This window comes from Gossypium hirsutum, chromosome D12 (assembly GCF_007990345.1).
Source record: "Gossypium hirsutum isolate 1008001.06 chromosome D12, Gossypium_hirsutum_v2.1, whole genome shotgun sequence".
NCBI classification, from domain to species: domain Eukaryota; kingdom Viridiplantae; phylum Streptophyta; class Magnoliopsida; order Malvales; family Malvaceae; genus Gossypium; species Gossypium hirsutum.
The window spans coordinates 58,846,411-58,863,512 of NC_053448.1; the positions used below are offsets into that span (position 1 = coordinate 58,846,411).

General features: G+C 32.5%; 2 protein-coding genes across 4 annotated transcripts; one reads left to right on the forward strand and one right to left on the reverse strand.

The window, feature by feature from the left end:
- Nucleotides 1–1,392: 1,392 nt before the first annotated feature.
- On the forward strand, nucleotides 1,393–4,729 carry LOC107947045 (BTB/POZ domain-containing protein At1g63850). Of its 3 annotated transcripts, none has more exons than XM_016881593.2 (3): nucleotides 1,393–2,866; nucleotides 3,075–4,046; nucleotides 4,366–4,729. In XM_016881593.2, exons 1-2 carry the CDS (start codon nucleotides 1,877–1,879, stop codon nucleotides 4,014–4,016), a joined length of 1,932 nt encoding a protein of 643 aa, XP_016737082.1. In that variant the 5' UTR covers nucleotides 1,393–1,876; the 3' UTR covers nucleotides 4,017–4,046; nucleotides 4,366–4,729. The 3 variants fall into 3 exon arrangements, 2 of the variants coding, with proteins under 2 accessions (XP_016737082.1, XP_016737081.1); XR_001697048.2 differs by having other exon boundaries at nucleotides 1,394–2,866; nucleotides 3,075–4,138; XM_016881592.2 differs by having other exon boundaries at nucleotides 1,395–2,866; nucleotides 3,075–4,058.
- Nucleotides 4,730–5,418: 689 nt separating this feature from the next.
- Nucleotides 5,419–7,290, reverse strand: LOC107947046 (phosphoglycerate mutase-like protein AT74H). The gene is made up of 5 exons (XM_016881594.2): nucleotides 6,744–7,290; nucleotides 6,520–6,639; nucleotides 6,008–6,221; nucleotides 5,839–5,919; nucleotides 5,419–5,744 (listed from the first exon to the last, which is right to left on the reverse strand). The coding sequence occupies exons 1-5, from the start codon at nucleotides 7,285–7,287 to the stop codon at nucleotides 5,651–5,653; spliced, it is 1,053 nt and encodes a 350-aa protein (XP_016737083.2). The 5' UTR covers nucleotides 7,288–7,290; the 3' UTR covers nucleotides 5,419–5,650.
- Nucleotides 7,291–17,102: the final 9,812 nt, after the last annotated feature.

Genomic DNA, 17,102 nt, shown 5'->3' on the forward strand with positions numbered 1-17,102 from the left:
CTAGAATTTGATCGTTTAGATGATGATTTTGTTCTAATAAAAAAAGGGTTATCTCTCCATCTTGTCCATTCTTATCTCGTAAAAACCAACCAAAATTAATATGAACCAAGGCCCACTTTTGTAGGTCTACCATCACAAATTGACCATCATATATGATATTTACACATGGCATGTAGGGCACTCTCCTGTGTTTTCCAATCATTAGTACTTTTAATATTATTATTAACATCCAACAAAAAGCACACATTTTTATTATTAATAATAATAAACTACAGGTCAACAATGTGTTCATTGTATGTGTAGAATAATTGTTTAGTTCAACACTTGATTATAACATATAATGTATGGGAGGAATATATAAATGATCATAAATAGCAAAGAAAGGGAAAAAAAGGGGCTAAGAAAGGAGTGCTATATGAATGCAAGTCACATGTTATCCATAAGTAAAGTTTGGTATTATATACATGTATGGGGGTGGGGGTGGGGGTGGGGGTGGGGGTGGGGGTGGAGTGGAGAAACGCCCAATGAATAAGAAGAACTGAAAAGGAATGACACAAGTTGTGATGAAAATAAAATAAAATACAAAGAGACAACTCCTCATTTGTCCTCCTTTAGGGAATAAATATATGTTTATCAAATCCAAAACTTGATTTGCCTTGTGACTTTGGGAATTGAGGATCCCTTTCCCTTGCCTTGCGTCACATGTCTATTTGTCAAGCACAAATCTACACTTTTCCAACTTGGCTTGGAATTTAAACTGAATACCAATTTGGTTTAATAAATTTATATTCTATCATGTTATTTTTATACATTTTAATTATTTTTGTATTTACTTTATAATTATGTGGGAGTTGTCCATATGGAATTGGCAAACTATTTATTCATGTGAATGGCAAATTATTTGGGTTAAAACATAAAGCTAATTTAGGAGCAACATGAAATTTAAGTTGAACCAAATCAAAAGATAACATAATATCATGTGGGTATAATTAGCCCAGTTTAAAAATTAAGTTATTTATTTAAGCTTAAGTGTTTATTTAAAATTAGAAAGAATTTAGATAATATATTAAAATCAAAAAATAAATTTGAATAAAAAGAGATTTGAAGAAAATTTTAAATTCCTAGAGCATGCCAATTTTGAATTAAAAAAAAGGTGTTTATTGATTTTACCAATAAAATTAGTAAAGAGAAAATTAATGACCAAAATTAATAATTAATAAATATTTCCAGGAGGTGGGGAAGACCGGGCTGAGCGTCCCAATGAAAAATAATCTCCAAAAAAAGAATCACAAAATCCCAAATCGCACGCAAAAAACAATACCAATGCGGCCTAGTGAAGCAAATGAATGACTAATTTAGAAACAAAAGACAATCAAACTTTCCATCTAATCCATGCACCCCCACTGTAAAATAAATTATGAAAAAAACAACAGCAAGTCCGATGACCGATACAATGGTGGCCCCCCATGTGAGATTGCCCTCTGCTCCTTCTTCTCCTACCTTTTCCCCTCTCTCTTTCTTTGCTTTGCCACTCTCATTTTTTAATCTCTGTAACAACAACAATTGCAAAAGCACCCCCATGTTATTGATCTGATTCAAAACACTCCAATAGAAAACAGAACAAAAGCTAGATCTCATCTTTTCTCCTTCTATTTCCTTTGTTTTGTGCATTTAATGCCCCATTTTCAGGTTGGCTCTTTGGTCATGTTTTTCACTTGAGTTCTCACCCACCTGGCCGCTTGTAATTTCCTTTTTTCCTTTTTGGCATCCACCGCCATACTAAATGCTTCTGCCTAGTGCCAATGCTGTAAACTAAGAGACAGTAGCATACAGTCAAGACTCAAAAACAATAGAGGGTTGCATTGAATATCATTTCATGGCAACAACTACAACTACAAAAATATCATCTGCTCAGCTCAAAGTACAAGTCCAACCCATCAAGCCTAAGCGCCGCAAGTGCAAGGAAACCACCATTTCTTCCTCTGCTTCCTCAGTGGCTACTGGTTCTGCTGCTTCCGGTGCTACGAACAACTGTGCTGAATCGGGTGGTGTTCATGGAGTTCTAAGCCGGAAACTTGACTCGCCCACCATTGTTTCTCCTGATAGGTCTTGGTGTTGCCCTGCTTCCAAGCCCCTTCCAACGCCCCCTCCTTCGCCACCTCCGCAAGCTCGCCGTGTCCCGGACCAGGGGTTAACAGATTCTTTGTCGGGCTTCAGGATCCGATATTCTCCGGGAAGCGTATTGCCTGTCATGGACTTTACGGGCGGAACATTGCTCTCCAATGGTCATTCTCCGTCGAGTTTCAACAAGTTCAACTCTGCACTCACGGCGGGTCTCTTAAACCCGATGTCCCCACCGCCTCCAGCGGACAAGATACGGTCCAGCCCGACACTTTTCGAGATGATGGCTAGTGAGCCCGATATCCATCAAAGAACCCAAAACCAAGCTCAGATCCAAGCACCCATTTCAGCTCCGAGACAAAGCCAACCCCCGCCTGTTATGGATAAGCAGGTATTGACCATGCAACGAATTTCGGATCTTTTATCGACCCGGAGCCCTGGGAACCAGTTTAACGACCCGGGTTTGAGTGATATAAAGCTGACCTTGAGTTCCAAGGATGGGATTAGTGTGTCAATGAACGTTCACCGGCAAATACTGGTGGCTCACAGTAGGTTTTTTGCTGTGAGGTTATCGGATCGATGGACAAAGCAGCAGAGGAATGGATCAACTGGGCCGTACATTGTGGAAATATCAGACTGTGATGACGTTGAGGTTTATATAGAGACCTTGAGGTTGATGTATTGCAAAAATTTGAGGAAGAAGCTAATGAGAGAAGACGTTTCTAAGGTTCTTGGAATTTTGAAGGTAATGTTTTAGGTTTTTTTTTAATTAATTAAAATAGCAATTTTGTTTAAATGGATACTTAAGAATTGGCATGAAGATTAGCAGTAACAGTTTCAATTTCCCATTTTGAACTCTGAGCTTGTAACATAGATTGAAGGATTAGGCCATTAGTGGCTTAAGTATTTAGAGTGTTGAAGTGGTGGTTCTTGTGATGTTTTTGCTTTGTCAGGTTTCAGCGGCAATTGGATTTGATGCTGGGGTTTTGTCTTGTTTGGAGTATTTGGAAGCCGCTCCTTGGGCTGAGGATGAAGAGGAGAAAGTGGCTTCTTTATTGGCGGAGCTCCACCTTGAAAACGTTGGAGCCGGGGAGGTTTTGAAGAGGGTTTCCGTTGAAGTTGCTAATGGAACTGATGAGGGTGGTGATAATGAAGAAGTGCTTCTCAAGCTTTTGCATGTGGTTCTTGAAGGCAAAGATGAGAAAGCAAGGCGTGAAATGAAAGGATTGGTCTTTAAGATGCTTCGCGAGAATTCATCTCACAACGATCTCCGGAAAGAGTCCTTATATTCAGCTTGCGATAGCTGTCTGGAATTGCTTCGACACCATTTTTTCCGAGCAGCATCTTTGGATTTGCAGGATGCGAGTCAGATTGCAAGACAAGCAGATAATTTGCACTGGATTTTGGACATTTTGATTGATAGGCAGATTGCTGAAGATTTTCTAAAAACATGGGCTTCTCAATCTGAATTGTCCGATTCTCATTCTAAAGTTCCGGTTGTCCACAGGTTTGAAGTCAGCAGAGTTACAGCTCGGCTATTTGTGGGAATCGGAAAGGGGCAGTTATTGGCATCGAAGGAAGTAAGGTGCCTGCTATTACAAACATGGTTGGTGCCATTTTACGATGATTTTGGGTGGATGAGGAGGGCATCGAAAGGCCTCGATAGACATTTAATCGAGGATGGGCTTAGCAACTCGATTCTCACTCTGCCTCTGGCTTGGCAACAGGAGATTTTTCTGGCTTGGTTTGATAGATTCTTGAACTCTGGTGAAGATTGTCCCAACATTCAAAGAGGTTTCGAAGTTTGGTGGAGGAGGGCCTTCTGGCGACGCAGTGGTGAACAAGAACCACCATTGCCAATACGAGTCATAACAACAGCCATCGAGAACTCATAAAGTTCCTATCTCCATGGTGCAGAACCAGTGGTACTATAATGGGTTTGTTTCTCCTCATTTTTTCAATGCTTTGGTCCTCGTCCTACACCGTTGGCTCAGTTTAATCGAGTTCTCATAGGAAGGTAACATGATTGGAGTGTCATATTTATATATATATAGGTATAAATGAACTAGTAAATTAGAATTCAACTAGGTATGCATCCTAAGCATAAATAGTGAATCTACTAAAAGCTGTTCATACTAACACCATCATTTCTTAATCTCTATGGAAACTTTCAGCCAAGATGGTGTTAAATTTATGGCTTTATGATGTTAGACTAATATGAAAATTCTTGATTGTTGAATGCAGTGCATCCTGTAAGATGGTACCAGAGGAGGTGGATAACTACTTTTGGTGGCTTGCTGGCATTGATATCATAGGTGAAAGTACCATATATATATGTATATATATTTAAAATATATATTCTTTGCTGAAAGAAAAATGATGCTAGGGAATGACTTCTTTACTGGTTTTCCTGTGGGAATAAGTATAACCCAGTAACAGGTTTGGAATAGCTTTAGGCAAAAATATACTTTCCTTAATCGAGGATTTTGGTTTTGGCTCTTTTGAAAAGAAGATATTGGCTTTGACATTGAATCACTGATTCTCAATTTCTGTAAAGTTAACTACAATATGTATATTCGTATCATGTTTGAATTATTTTTTCGTATCATAATCATCTCGCACTCCAATGAATGTGTTCTCCTCTTGAATCGGATCGCACCGGCAACTCTATTGTGTTCTGTGTTTCTCAAACACAATTATGCTGTTTTTGACTAAATATCGTTCTAATCTTCTTTGTATCTAACACTCTGTGTTTGCACTTATAACTGCTCTTGAACTTGAAAAAGGAGATTAGAGGGTGTGTCAAAGTTGTCTCCATGTTCATGCACATGTATAATTTTGAACAGATATTATAGCATAGTACGTACGTTAATGAAAAATATTGTTTATAAATATTTAAGAGTTGATTTATATATATCTTTACTATTATTTAAAGGGTCTCAATTTAATTATGAAATTACCAAAAACTCATCTCCTTTATTAAATAATATGCATTACTATGAGAAGGTTTTTGTCATTTTACATAAAGTTTAGAATAATTCAATGATGAAATTTGAACCTAAAATATCATAGTATTGCTATACTCTATTATAAGGTAAATAAATCGAGGAAGAAGGAAGAAGGGTAATATGATTTAAATCTGTGTTGTCTAAGTCTGTTCTGGGCAAGTCTTGACTTATATATATTAAACAAATAATTATTTACTTCAGAATTTTATTTACTTCAGATTTTACAAGCATATTCTTGGGTTAAATAAATATAATATTGTGCAAAAAAATATCACAAACCGAGGAGGAGTTGAATTTTGAATCAACAGCCACTTTTTTTATTACATAAAATTGCAGCTAATTAAGGGACAGATTTAGCATGTTAATTTCTCATTGAACTAATTCAATATCCCTTGCCAAGGCCTGTCATTACATTTTCCTATAGAATAATGGCTTCGACAACACTGGCATTACCTGCCATTCCAATCACGTGTTCCTGAGCAGAATCATGATGTAATAATTCAACTTTTCAGCACCTTGTTTCATGTTATGCAGCCCTCATCTTCAAAGTGAGGGAAGAAGGAATTCACCATCGGGCAATCATAATTCAGTTCTCCTATTCTCGCAGTCTTTTGCCTGAATTTATAAAAAAACCAAGCACAGGCGCCATTACAAGGATGTTTCTGTATTTAAAAACTTCAACAAATTTGAGTGTGTGAGAGACCCTTACCATTCTTGGTCAATCAACATTTCATCTGTCAACCCAAACTCTCTTAGCTCTTCTTCATTGTGATGCATAGATAAGCTGTATCTGCGGATTTTTAAACAGAAGATCACCATTGCTTGCACTTATGCGTGTGTGTGTGTGTGTGTGTGTCCATTTTGGGCTGAAAAAGTACCTTCCGCCATAACCTTTTTGCATGACAATCAAGTTACCATTGCCCATGTTATTGAGTCCTTCAAATTGTTGCACAGTCCATTTATACCATCTCATTAGAAACACACGCAAGGCTAGGCCATGTGAGACAATAATTAAGTTCACGTTTGGGCTTTGTTCGCCTGGTGGCTGAAACCGTCCAATATCAATATCTGCCTTAAGTGTTTCTCTGAATCCTGTTTCATTTCATTATATAAAAAATTTAGGTACCAAAATTAAATTTTAATTTTTAGTATAGTAAAAATATAATTTTACTATTCCTATATTTTTATAATTTTTAAAGTATCAAATTAAATTTTTATCATTTATAGAGAGACTAAAGTATAATTTTACCATTACTAATTTAAAATTTTTTAAAAATTAAAACACCTAAATGAAAAAATTTTCATTCAAGGGTCCGGGCCTACCAGCCCCCTGGCTACTCTGATCATTGGCTAATCTACTAAAAAATGCCTTATATTTTACTAGTATTACCTGTGATCCTGTCATAGACATCTGCTGCTGATTCTCCGTTAGGAAAACGGTAAAAGAAACGACCATAGCGCAGCCGAAGAGCTTTGTCAAGTCTCATTTTCTCCCTGTCCTGAAAATTCCCTTTCGCCAAACACAATCATGGCGAAAAATGGCAAGCAAATTAAATATTTAAGGCGTTATCTAAATGACAGCAATCGATGCATGCATGAGATAGAGTGACCTACCAAAATCCTGCTCCCGTATACGAGGCTCTTCCCTCATGCCTGAAATTCTAGACCGCTCGAACGCAAGACCCAAGTGCCGAAGTGTTTCGAGTGTCCTTTTATAAGGTGACACGTAGAAATAGACCTTCCAATCATTGGCTCCATCTTTCTCGATCATTTCCCTTATCCTCCATCCACATTCCTCGGCCTCAGCCTTGCCTTTCTCGGTTAAATCAATCTTGGGATCAGGAACTCGTGTGTAGACCGTCTCATCGACGTTCCCTTCACTCTCTCCGTGCCGTACAAGTATTATCCGGCGAGGCCTAGGCGGACGAGGAGTTGATGATGTTCCGGGATGTGTTGAAATACCCTTTTCAGGGAAATCAATAGTGTTGGTCTTTATGTATCCATTACTAGAGATTTCAAGGGCTTCTTTTCCAGTTCCAAGGCATTGTGTAGGATTATAAGTGGGTAGTTTTCTTCGCCAAAGTGGGAGAAATGATGGTGGTGTGGAAGTAAGAGTGGCCACCATACTTTGAGAGTTCAAAGGTCTGCTTTCACACATGAAGAATTTAAGAAAATATATATAAGGAAAGAAAATATCATCTCAGCTTGCAATGAGGACCATGAATTTAATGGGACACATGTTACTAATAATAGTGGTCCAGGCAGCTTGGAAACTGAAGAAGACTATAAAAATTTGTACGGTCCAATTCCAAGTTCACAGGGAGCTAGACGGAGCTCGTTTCTTCGTCCATCATTTTCAGTGGGTAAGGCCCTTCTTGTTCACTTGCGCTTTAACTCCACGTTTCTGCAAATATGGTGTCGTTTCCATTGTTTTGCTCCATCTCTCGTGGATGTAAATGGATGTGGTACAACTTTGAAGAGACTTTTCTAACCTTTTTCTGTAAATTTAAATTCAAGTACTGAAAAGACAAATCCAAAACCAAATACGATGAATCAATCAAAAAGAGTCCAGGTGCCACCCTTTGACAATTATTTTCCATGTTTTGAGAGCAGTGGCAGACGAAAAGCTAGGCGATGGCTGGCTGAATTTAATTGGAATCTCAAAACTACATCCAATCCATTAAAATACAAATTGATTTAACCTGATTTTGATTAAAAAAAAAAGAGAGAGAGTAAAAATTGAAATAAAATTTAAAATTATACATGTAATTATGTACATCAAATTTGATAAAAAGTACCATAAAAAATTTTATATTCGGAGTTTGGTTGTGTTTTGTCCCTTTTACTTGAAAGATGGGTAAATTAATTATTATACCTTAGATCAAATATCAAAATTGGTTATTTCTATTAAAAGTATCATTCATTTTTACTATTAAAAATCGGTGTGACTGATGAAATAACTAGACAGTTACACCTGGTATACCACGTGTACCTTGTGCTGATGTATAAGGACCAGTTTTTAACAGTAAAAATGGATTGAATTTTTAACAGAAGGATCAATTTACTATTTGATCTAATGTATAGAGACCAATTTGCCTATTTGTTGAGCAAAGGGGCAATAAAATACAATTTGATTGCTACTATAAGAGCCCCTATGGTACTTTTACAAATGAAACTTTGATTGTGGTTCAAATATGTAAATGAAATTTTAATTTTGATTCAATTACACGTTTAAAGGAATAAATACATCAATTTATTTGTGTATACAAGATATAAAAATAATATGACGCTACATTGATAATTGTGTTAATAGTTCATGAGAATTGGAGCAAATAAAAATTTCATATATAAAATTGTAAATTAAACTAAAATTCATACATATTTTGAGATTTATATCAAATACTTTCGATAATTACCTGAATCCAAAACAACATGAATACAATTTAACTCAATCAAGTAACTCAAAATAAGTTAAATCTGAAATGGTCAAAATCGAAAAGAAATCCAAATATGTAATGACTCAACTTATAACTCAAACTTCACATAATTAATTCAATTCAAATTAGTTCCATCTAAAACCAACTAATCTATTGATGGGCTAGTGCCCTTAGTGTAATTATTTCGTCATTAATGCTTTTAACCTTTCGAACAAATTGATAAATAAAATTTCATTGTTTATATTATTATCTTTTGTATTTATTCTCAATGGTTTTTGTATGAAAAGAAAAAAACATGTAAGCAAATATTAGTTCACCTATTATCTAACATTTAACCAATATTAAGTTGCATAAAGTGGACGAATTAAGCAAAATAAGCAATTTGATTCAAGGGACTATTATGTTGTCTATCAAGTCTAATTAAAGAGATATCTTATCTTAGGCATTGGAGCGGATTACTCTAGAAATATAGAGATATAGGTGTAATTGTCTGGATTGACAATATCCAAGTTGAATTTATCTTAGATGGATTTATTCACTTATGATGTTCATAGTATGACCTATCTCAATCCTGAGTAAGTAATTGACTGTATGTATGTAACTCATATACTTCGATATATTAAAAGCCTGAGTTCAATTGGTAATAGAGTCGAAAGCTGGTATATTGGGTATACAACTTATGTATGGCATAACTTTACTTACAACCCTAAGAAAGGGTAAAAGTATCCTCTCACTAGCATTGCATGGTTGATGGAAAAGAAACGTGACCACGAGTTATTTATTTAGGATGAATGATTTTATTATTGTGTGTTAGTAATAGACTTTTTCATTAAGGAATATGTGATTGTTACCATGAGATAAAATAGGATCATATTGGGTGAATGAATTTAACTCAAAGAGATTAAAGAAGAGTTCAGTCATGGTATACAATAAAGGAAGGTTCAATAATGGTACTTTTATGCTACGTTTGGTTGGAGTATTATTTTTCCACGTGTTTTAGTCATTGGTTAGCTATAAACTAATCACAATTGGTGATTCTAGTCATTTGCATGACTTATTTATGAAAAAAAATGAGAGGAAAAGGTTTTACTTATTTTGAAGTCTTATTTTTTACAAGAATTTTTACTTATCTTTGTAATTGCATGTTTAAATTTATTCTAATTATTCTTTATTTTATGTCTAACTATTGTAGAACATATGTGTTAAATAAGCTCTTTACTCATGTTATTACACTAGTGACCAAACCTAGCATTAGTGTATTAACTTCATAACTAAATAATGTTGTAATTAATAGATGAAGAGTCAGGACTTAATTACAAATTATTTGAGTCCTAATTATATATGTTCAATTGGCCCCTTCGCTAGCTCAACACAACCCTTTACGGGTTGCATTTCAACCGGTATGTTAAATAAATGAAAATGATGAATAGAGAAATAGATTGCATATATCACTATCTGCAGTGAATGCATTTTATTACTTGAAACAAGATATAACTTAGTGATTAATTTAATTTTTTAAATTATTATTTAATTGATTATAATTAAATAGTTGAAGTTCAAAGTGAAAATTAAAATAATTAGTCATCACAATTTTATAGAACTAGAGAATTAAATTTATTTACTCATACTTTCTAATTTGATAAAGTCATCATGATTTTAACGAAATTAGAATTTGGTTGAGAAAATAATTTAATTGAGAGAATTAATTGAATTTATTTTAATTATTTAAATAAATAATAGTTTAGGAATAGAAAACTAATTACTGGGTTGAATAAATTATATATAAGTTAGTTTGAAGACTGAAGAACACATAATTAGACCTAATACATGAAAGACCCGATATAACCTATTGTAAGTAAGGTGGGCGGCATATTGGGATATACCGGTGCATGTCATAGCCCACCATGTAGTCCTAGTGGGCTTATAAGTTTGTTTTCATTAAGATATTATTATTTTGTCCCTTCTTATTCAAGTAGAACTCTTGAAATTTTTTCCTATAATTATAGACTAAGTCAAATATATCAGATATTGAGCATAATATCCTGTCAGAAAATAGTGAATTTTATTATTCTCAAATAATTTTTATTTTCGTGAGAACTCGAGTTAAATTTCTTACCTATAAAAAGATTTAATTTTCCCCACTTAAAAACTAAAAAAAAAGGTTTTAATTGTGTCATTGGTTTGTGACTTAGAGTCTACTCTCTAAGCAAACCGAGGGTTTGAGAATAACAGAGAATATCTATTAGTTAAAAGTCAAGAATTACTAAATCAAAAATACAAATAATAATTTGATAAAATTTATTACTATAAATAACATAAAGCTCGAGTTTTATAAAATTTTTAAATTTTCGCTATCTAAACAAACCAAATTTCTAAACCAATTTTTCCAACATCCATAATCTATAGGCCTTCCTTCATGGAACATGCACACCCTTTTTATGTCTTTCAGAGATAAATGATCAAATTTCAGTTTAATCATATTTGAGATTTAATCTTCGTGTATCAATTTTATTTAATTTGGCCCTCTATTTTTACAATGACATTAGTCAATTCAAATAGTTATTATCCTCAATTATTTTGGTTAAAAGGTCTCAACCTTTTGAAATAACTAATGAAACAATAAAAATAGAGAGCCTAAATTATGTCAAATTAATGTGTAGATAATCCTAACTTTAAACATGGTAAAGGGATTATAAGTATAATTTGACTTAAAACATCTATACCTAACACAATCACCTTAATTTTCTTTTTTTGTTTAATTAATATATTTTAATATTTTAAAAAATTCAATTATAAAAAAACATTTTGGTACTTCTAGAAAATAAACATATTCTCAAATATTTTTATATTATTTTTGTTATATGTTACAATTATTTTTTAATTTTTGTGCGAAAATATATTGATAAAATAACCGATCAATATGATTTTCATAGCTAAAGAAGTAAGTTCTTATTAATGAAAAACTTGAGTTAAGTTTTAATTTCACGGACGTTTTGTTTAATTTAATAAAAAAATAGTTTTAATTATTTCTTTTTTAATTAGTAAAGAAATAATTTGAGTAATTATAATTATTTTTATAAATATATATTAGAATTCATAAACATCTAATATTAAATTAAAATGTCATTTTAAAAAATTAAAAATGTAACTAAAATTATATAAAAAGTTTTAAGCTATTTTAATAAACACTTAAGATTTTGACACGATTTAGTATCCTATCTAACCTTTTTGGGTTGACCTCTTTTAAATGAAGGAAGGATTTGAGATAAAAGCAGGGCCGGAAAAAGAATCTCTTGAGGTCGTGAAAATGCACATTTATACGAATCAAGCTGAATTTAATGATTAATGACTTATTTGAAGCAAAACATTGTACATGCATTCAATCCATTCTCAATAAAGACTATCTCAATTATCTCAACAATTTACCTATACAACATTGGTTGATACTAAAAAATAAAGTTGATTGAATTTTAGTTCGACTGGTATGAATATTGTTTTTAATGTAGGAGGTCGTGAATTCGAGTATTCTGAAACACATTATTATCCTATTGAATGAAATTATAAAACAAATATTTATTGCCCCAAAGGAATTCAGTGAAAATAATTTAAAATTTTTTTAAAAAAATTCCGATCAAACCCGCTTCTAATTACACATAATTCACAAGTATAGTCGGGATATATATATTCAACAGCATCGATGGTGCTAAATTAAGTATGAATGGCATAAATTGGGCTTATTAAGTGTTTTGAGTTAGAGACGAACAATCGGCCCCAAAGCCCACACCGTGACCGGCTGGACATGCTTCATTATTATTAGTTTCTGAACATCCATACCCTATTAATTATACTCGAACTTAGCTCTGCAACTATATAGAACATAAATCTGTAGAACAATGGCTCCTTTCCGTAGCCCTCATTAATGCCGACATTCAATTTAATGATGTTCTTAATATGACATTTGCAAGGAAAGGAAACTCGTGTATTGGTTTGATTGTTAAAGTATTCACCGTATCAAGTGTAGCTTGAGTTTGAGTCATATTAATCGCGTTGTTGTTAGGGGTTTGACTTTTTATTATAATTTTGTCAAAATAAAAATGCTGCAAAGAAAAATAATGTGATAAAGTGTTGATGCAGACAGATAATAGCTCTTGAAGTATTTAGAGAATTAAATACTAAAATACATCCCTAAAAAAAATTAGAGAAACAGATTGAATGTTTCAATTGTTTACAGTAAGTCGTTTTTTTTAGTTTAATTGGTTATAATTTTGTTGTTTTCATCCAAAAAATTTATTCACATTAACTATCATTTCATTAAACCTTGAATGATGCTCTTGTACCTTGGCTTCAACATACATAAAATTACTACATGACCACTCACATTTTTGCCCTAAATTCGGCTCCCATATTTGTAAGTCGTTTTCTTTGTCCATACATGTCTTTTCATAAAATATTATTAAAACGACCGACATGTGATAGCCCATCGCATGGGGTTTACACTAAAACTTAACTCATTCCATGGGTTAATTTAAAAGTCAAGTGTATTTGTCCATATAGATGGTTACTAGTTAAAAAGTTTAATAACAAGATAAGCTATGAGGGCCTCATCATTCTCGATGATTTGGAGGATCAATTATGAAAACGTTGTATTTTATTAGGGTTTATAATCGTGAAGATTACTTCAACAGCACCAAATATAAAGGTTTAAATATTTCTTTTACTATTATTTATCACCTAAATGCTTTATAAAACAAAATAGAAGCAAAGTAGCATTTATTTCTTCCTGTTTTAAGCCATCAAGACTCGTCTTTAATCAACTTTCTTATTACTATATTAATACTAAGATTTGTCTATTAGTGAAAAGGTTTTCTTAATCAACCAATGAAAATGTTAGGCACGAAGAAACTTCTTGTGATTGACAATCCAAGACATTATTTACATTACATTATATTTTATATATGCATACGTGCAATATAATATGGAAAAAAAGAGTTCAACCAGTGTGTAAACTATATAGGAAACACAAAAAAAAATGTATGTATACACACATATTCTCCACTTGAAGACAAATTAATTAAATTAAATAAAAACCCCAAATGAATCCTATTTTTAAATAATTTGAATGTATTTTATTTGTTTTTGTGGTTTTGTCATTTGCTTTGACTTAAGTCTTGTCGGTGACTGGTTTCGTGTTAGCTGAAGGGACGATGATGATTCATTCAAATTAATACTTTGAGAATATTCTACATATCATTTTGTTTTATTAATTAAATAATTCATAATATCAAAAAGGAATAATTAAATTCATTAGTACCTATAAGTTTGTAGGTTTAGTATATGTTTTCCAACTAAATCATTCTTAGTCCATATACCTTTTTAAAATTTTAAATCCATTAACACGCTTTTTTATGAATAATATTTGAAAATAACAAACCGACATGAATTTAAATAATACCGTTTGGTTAGAACTAAAAGTTTAAAATTCAAAAACAACAAAAACTAAACCTTGCACAAAATATAAGGACCAATAGCTAAATTTAACCTAGGTATGATGATATATTTTCCATGTTTCAATTAATATGAAACATTAAAGAGTCAAAATTATCTCTAAGTAAAACTTGACCAATAAACACCCAAAGAAGAATCACCACAGTGGCTGTTGAGATTTAATTATATAAGATTCCAAAAAATTGGGTCGACCTCAAATGGACCCTCCGTTTGGAAAAATATATGGTCTCACCATTAGAATATATCAAGGCGCCCTCTACCCTTTAATCTCTATCTTATCTCTTCATTAGAATAATAATTTGAATAAAAATATCTTTGGGGTTAGTTGGAGACTTTGAAAATTCAGACACACATATACATATTATGATTATGGATTTCATCATATGTTGGTAGCTGTAAGACTTGGTTTGTGCAACATATATTCCATTTAATGATTAATACATGATTTTATTTTTTTTAGAAACAGTAAGTCTTTTGAAAAGCATAACAAAGTAGGGGTAGGTAGGTAGGTAGGTAGGTAGCAGAAGAATTAATAATATTAATCCTCGAAAATGATAGTATTTATGGTGCCGCTGTGGCTAATAATATTTCTACACAAAATACCAAAAAAATATGAGTATATATGACTCAGATTAAATCATTTTAAAACGCAATTTTTCTTTAATCTAATTATTTATTTATTTCCATTCATCCGTTGGAAAGCATAAATGTCGTCCAAAAGCTTGCAGACAGATAATTTGAGAGTCAAACAAATTTGTTTTTTTTTCCCTTTGAGAATTTCATTTTTTTGTGATTGTTTTGTCACCAAACAGCTGTTTTATTTTGTAGTATTTGCAATTTGATTGATGTGAAAAGGATAACAATACTCCAAATATGATGTGTTCATCTTCCAAATATGATGATTCTAGTCGCTTTTTTAATTTTATTATTAAGAGAAATGTTACAACACAAGTAGTACAAAGGTGCAATAAACTACAAGCAAGCCACATAGAGGGCAGGCCTGTTAACGCCATGTTTGGCAAGGGAATCAGCTATACCATTAGCTTCCCTTCCAACGTGGTTAAAAGAAACACATCTAATAACACCGATAGAATGATCAATCTCATTAAACAAGGTCGACCATTCTTACTGACAACCCACGAAACCGCAACCATTGAATCAGACTCAATCACCAAAGGCATGCTTTGAGACCATTGGGAAGAAGCAAAGATATCTTAAAACCCAAACCCCTTAAAGCAGGTTCGTCCCAATGAGCGCAAGAGAAGTGTTCCCGAAAGCATTCCCAAGTTGCATTTTTAACTAGGTTCGGACAAGAAATCCACTCCCCCTTCACAAGCAGACCTTCGAAGCAATTACTCCTATCTCTAAATTTGGCTTTGCACTAGAAGAAACTTGTATTACGGTCACCTTCCTGAATCCACCACTTCTTAAACTTAATTTATATATGTCGCTGTCAGGTACTTGGATCATATGTAACTCTAATTACAACTTAGTTAGCACAGGTCAATATAACTTATCAAATATTCTAATGAAGTCAAATCATGGAGACAATTGAGTTAAGTAAGTATATTTTGAAAACTTTGGCATCATTTTTTTTTTCGAAAAAATTTGATTTGTAAGGTAGATTATACTGATAAGATCTCTGTTAGTTCATTTCATGTTGAATACTTTTATAGAGATAGATTCAAGGAATTAGATATTTACATTGACTGTAATTAAGTAACCCATTTTATGCTTATTTAAAATAAGGCTTGTTTTAGTTGCGAGTACGATATTCAGAGAGTACTTATTTTGTTTATTCGAGGAACTTTTATTAATACATAATTGTTTTAAGCAAGTTGTTCTTGTTGTTTAGTTTGCAACTAAGTTTTCAATGGAGACCCTTAGTAAGGAAGTGGTATGAATTATATATAGGAGTGAGGTTGAAACTTGGTGAGCGTCTTAAACTTAATTTATATTTTGTACAAGAAGAATTATAATTCACTGTTATTTGGACAAATCCTCACAAACGTATGAAAACAATTTATATTTAATCACACTATATCTAGGTTTGATCCAATTCATTTGGCTTCGATAACAACTTATATACCTTTTATTTTATATTTAAAGTTTTAGGTTGGATTGTTTTGGTAAGAACATGTGAATTCAATTACTAAAAAAATAATTTTATTTAATCATGAATAAAGGGAATATGAAAAATGCTTAAAATGGTCTTTCATGTAAATAAAAAGATTTTTCTTACAAAAATTATTAACTTAAATGTGAAGAATTTTTTATCTAATAAATGGAAAAGTCCTTTTTGGGCAAGTTTTTCTAAATCTAAAACATAGAAAAGATTAATTTTTGGATTGATGTATCAATTCCACCTTTCATTTTCAGTTTCATGTTTAGAACAAGTTTTGCTTTTCCCTTTTACATGAACTTGATAAAAACCGTTAGAGGAAGTATAAGTAATCAAAGGCTATAGCAATGACATGAAACCACTTTTCTTTTAAAGTGGTAAAATTTATAAAATTATTCAAAAATGAACTTGAATTAATTTCATAAATATTATAAGCTTATAAATTGGACCACCAAAGAACAAATTTTTTTTCACGTGGGTCTATTTGTGCTCTTCTATAAGAACACAGTTGTTGTGACAAACTGGAATTTCTCCCACAAAAGTGGGAATAAAAGATAAAAGGAATAAAGACTTCACACTTCTCACTCCCAAATTCATAGTGTACCAAAAATGATATTTCAGGTCATAAATAGACTATACAAATTGATTAAGTAGTAATAACAAAAGAATTATACTTTTTTAGCAATACCCACTTGCTTTAAAAATTAAAATTGTGCAACCAAGTGGATGGTGGAAACGAATTTGTTCCAATCAATGCAAACAAAAACAAATATTAGGCTGACCTAAAATTTTCTTTCCTTCATGAACTATTATTAAATCAGCATTATTATTGCATTTGTGGGGACTGTTGGGATCAGATTTCGAAGGTGGAGGGTGAGTTTGGATGGGCGGTGCGTTTACCTGCGGTTA

What these genes read in the sequence shown, in the direction of transcription:
- LOC107947046 (XM_016881594.2), bottom strand. Translation starts at nt 7,287, where the DNA reads ATGTGTGAAAGCAGACCTTTGAACTCTCAAAGTATGGTGGCCACTCTT. An exon ending in CAAAAAGGTTATGGCGGAAG is followed by an intron (nt 5,920 to 6,007) that starts GTACTTTTTCAG and finishes AAAAATCCGCAG; the next exon opens with ATACAGCTTATCTATGCATC. An exon ending in ATGTTGATTGACCAAGAATG is followed by an intron (nt 5,745 to 5,838) that starts GTAAGGGTCTCT and finishes TTATAAATTCAG; the next exon opens with GCAAAAGACTGCGAGAATAG.
- LOC107947045 (XM_016881593.2), top strand. Translation starts at nt 1,877, where the DNA reads ATGGCAACAACTACAACTACAAAAATATCATCTGCTCAGCTCAAAGTA. An exon ending in AGGTTCTTGGAATTTTGAAG is followed by an intron (nt 2,867 to 3,074) that starts GTAATGTTTTAG and finishes TTGCTTTGTCAG; the next exon opens with GTTTCAGCGGCAATTGGATT.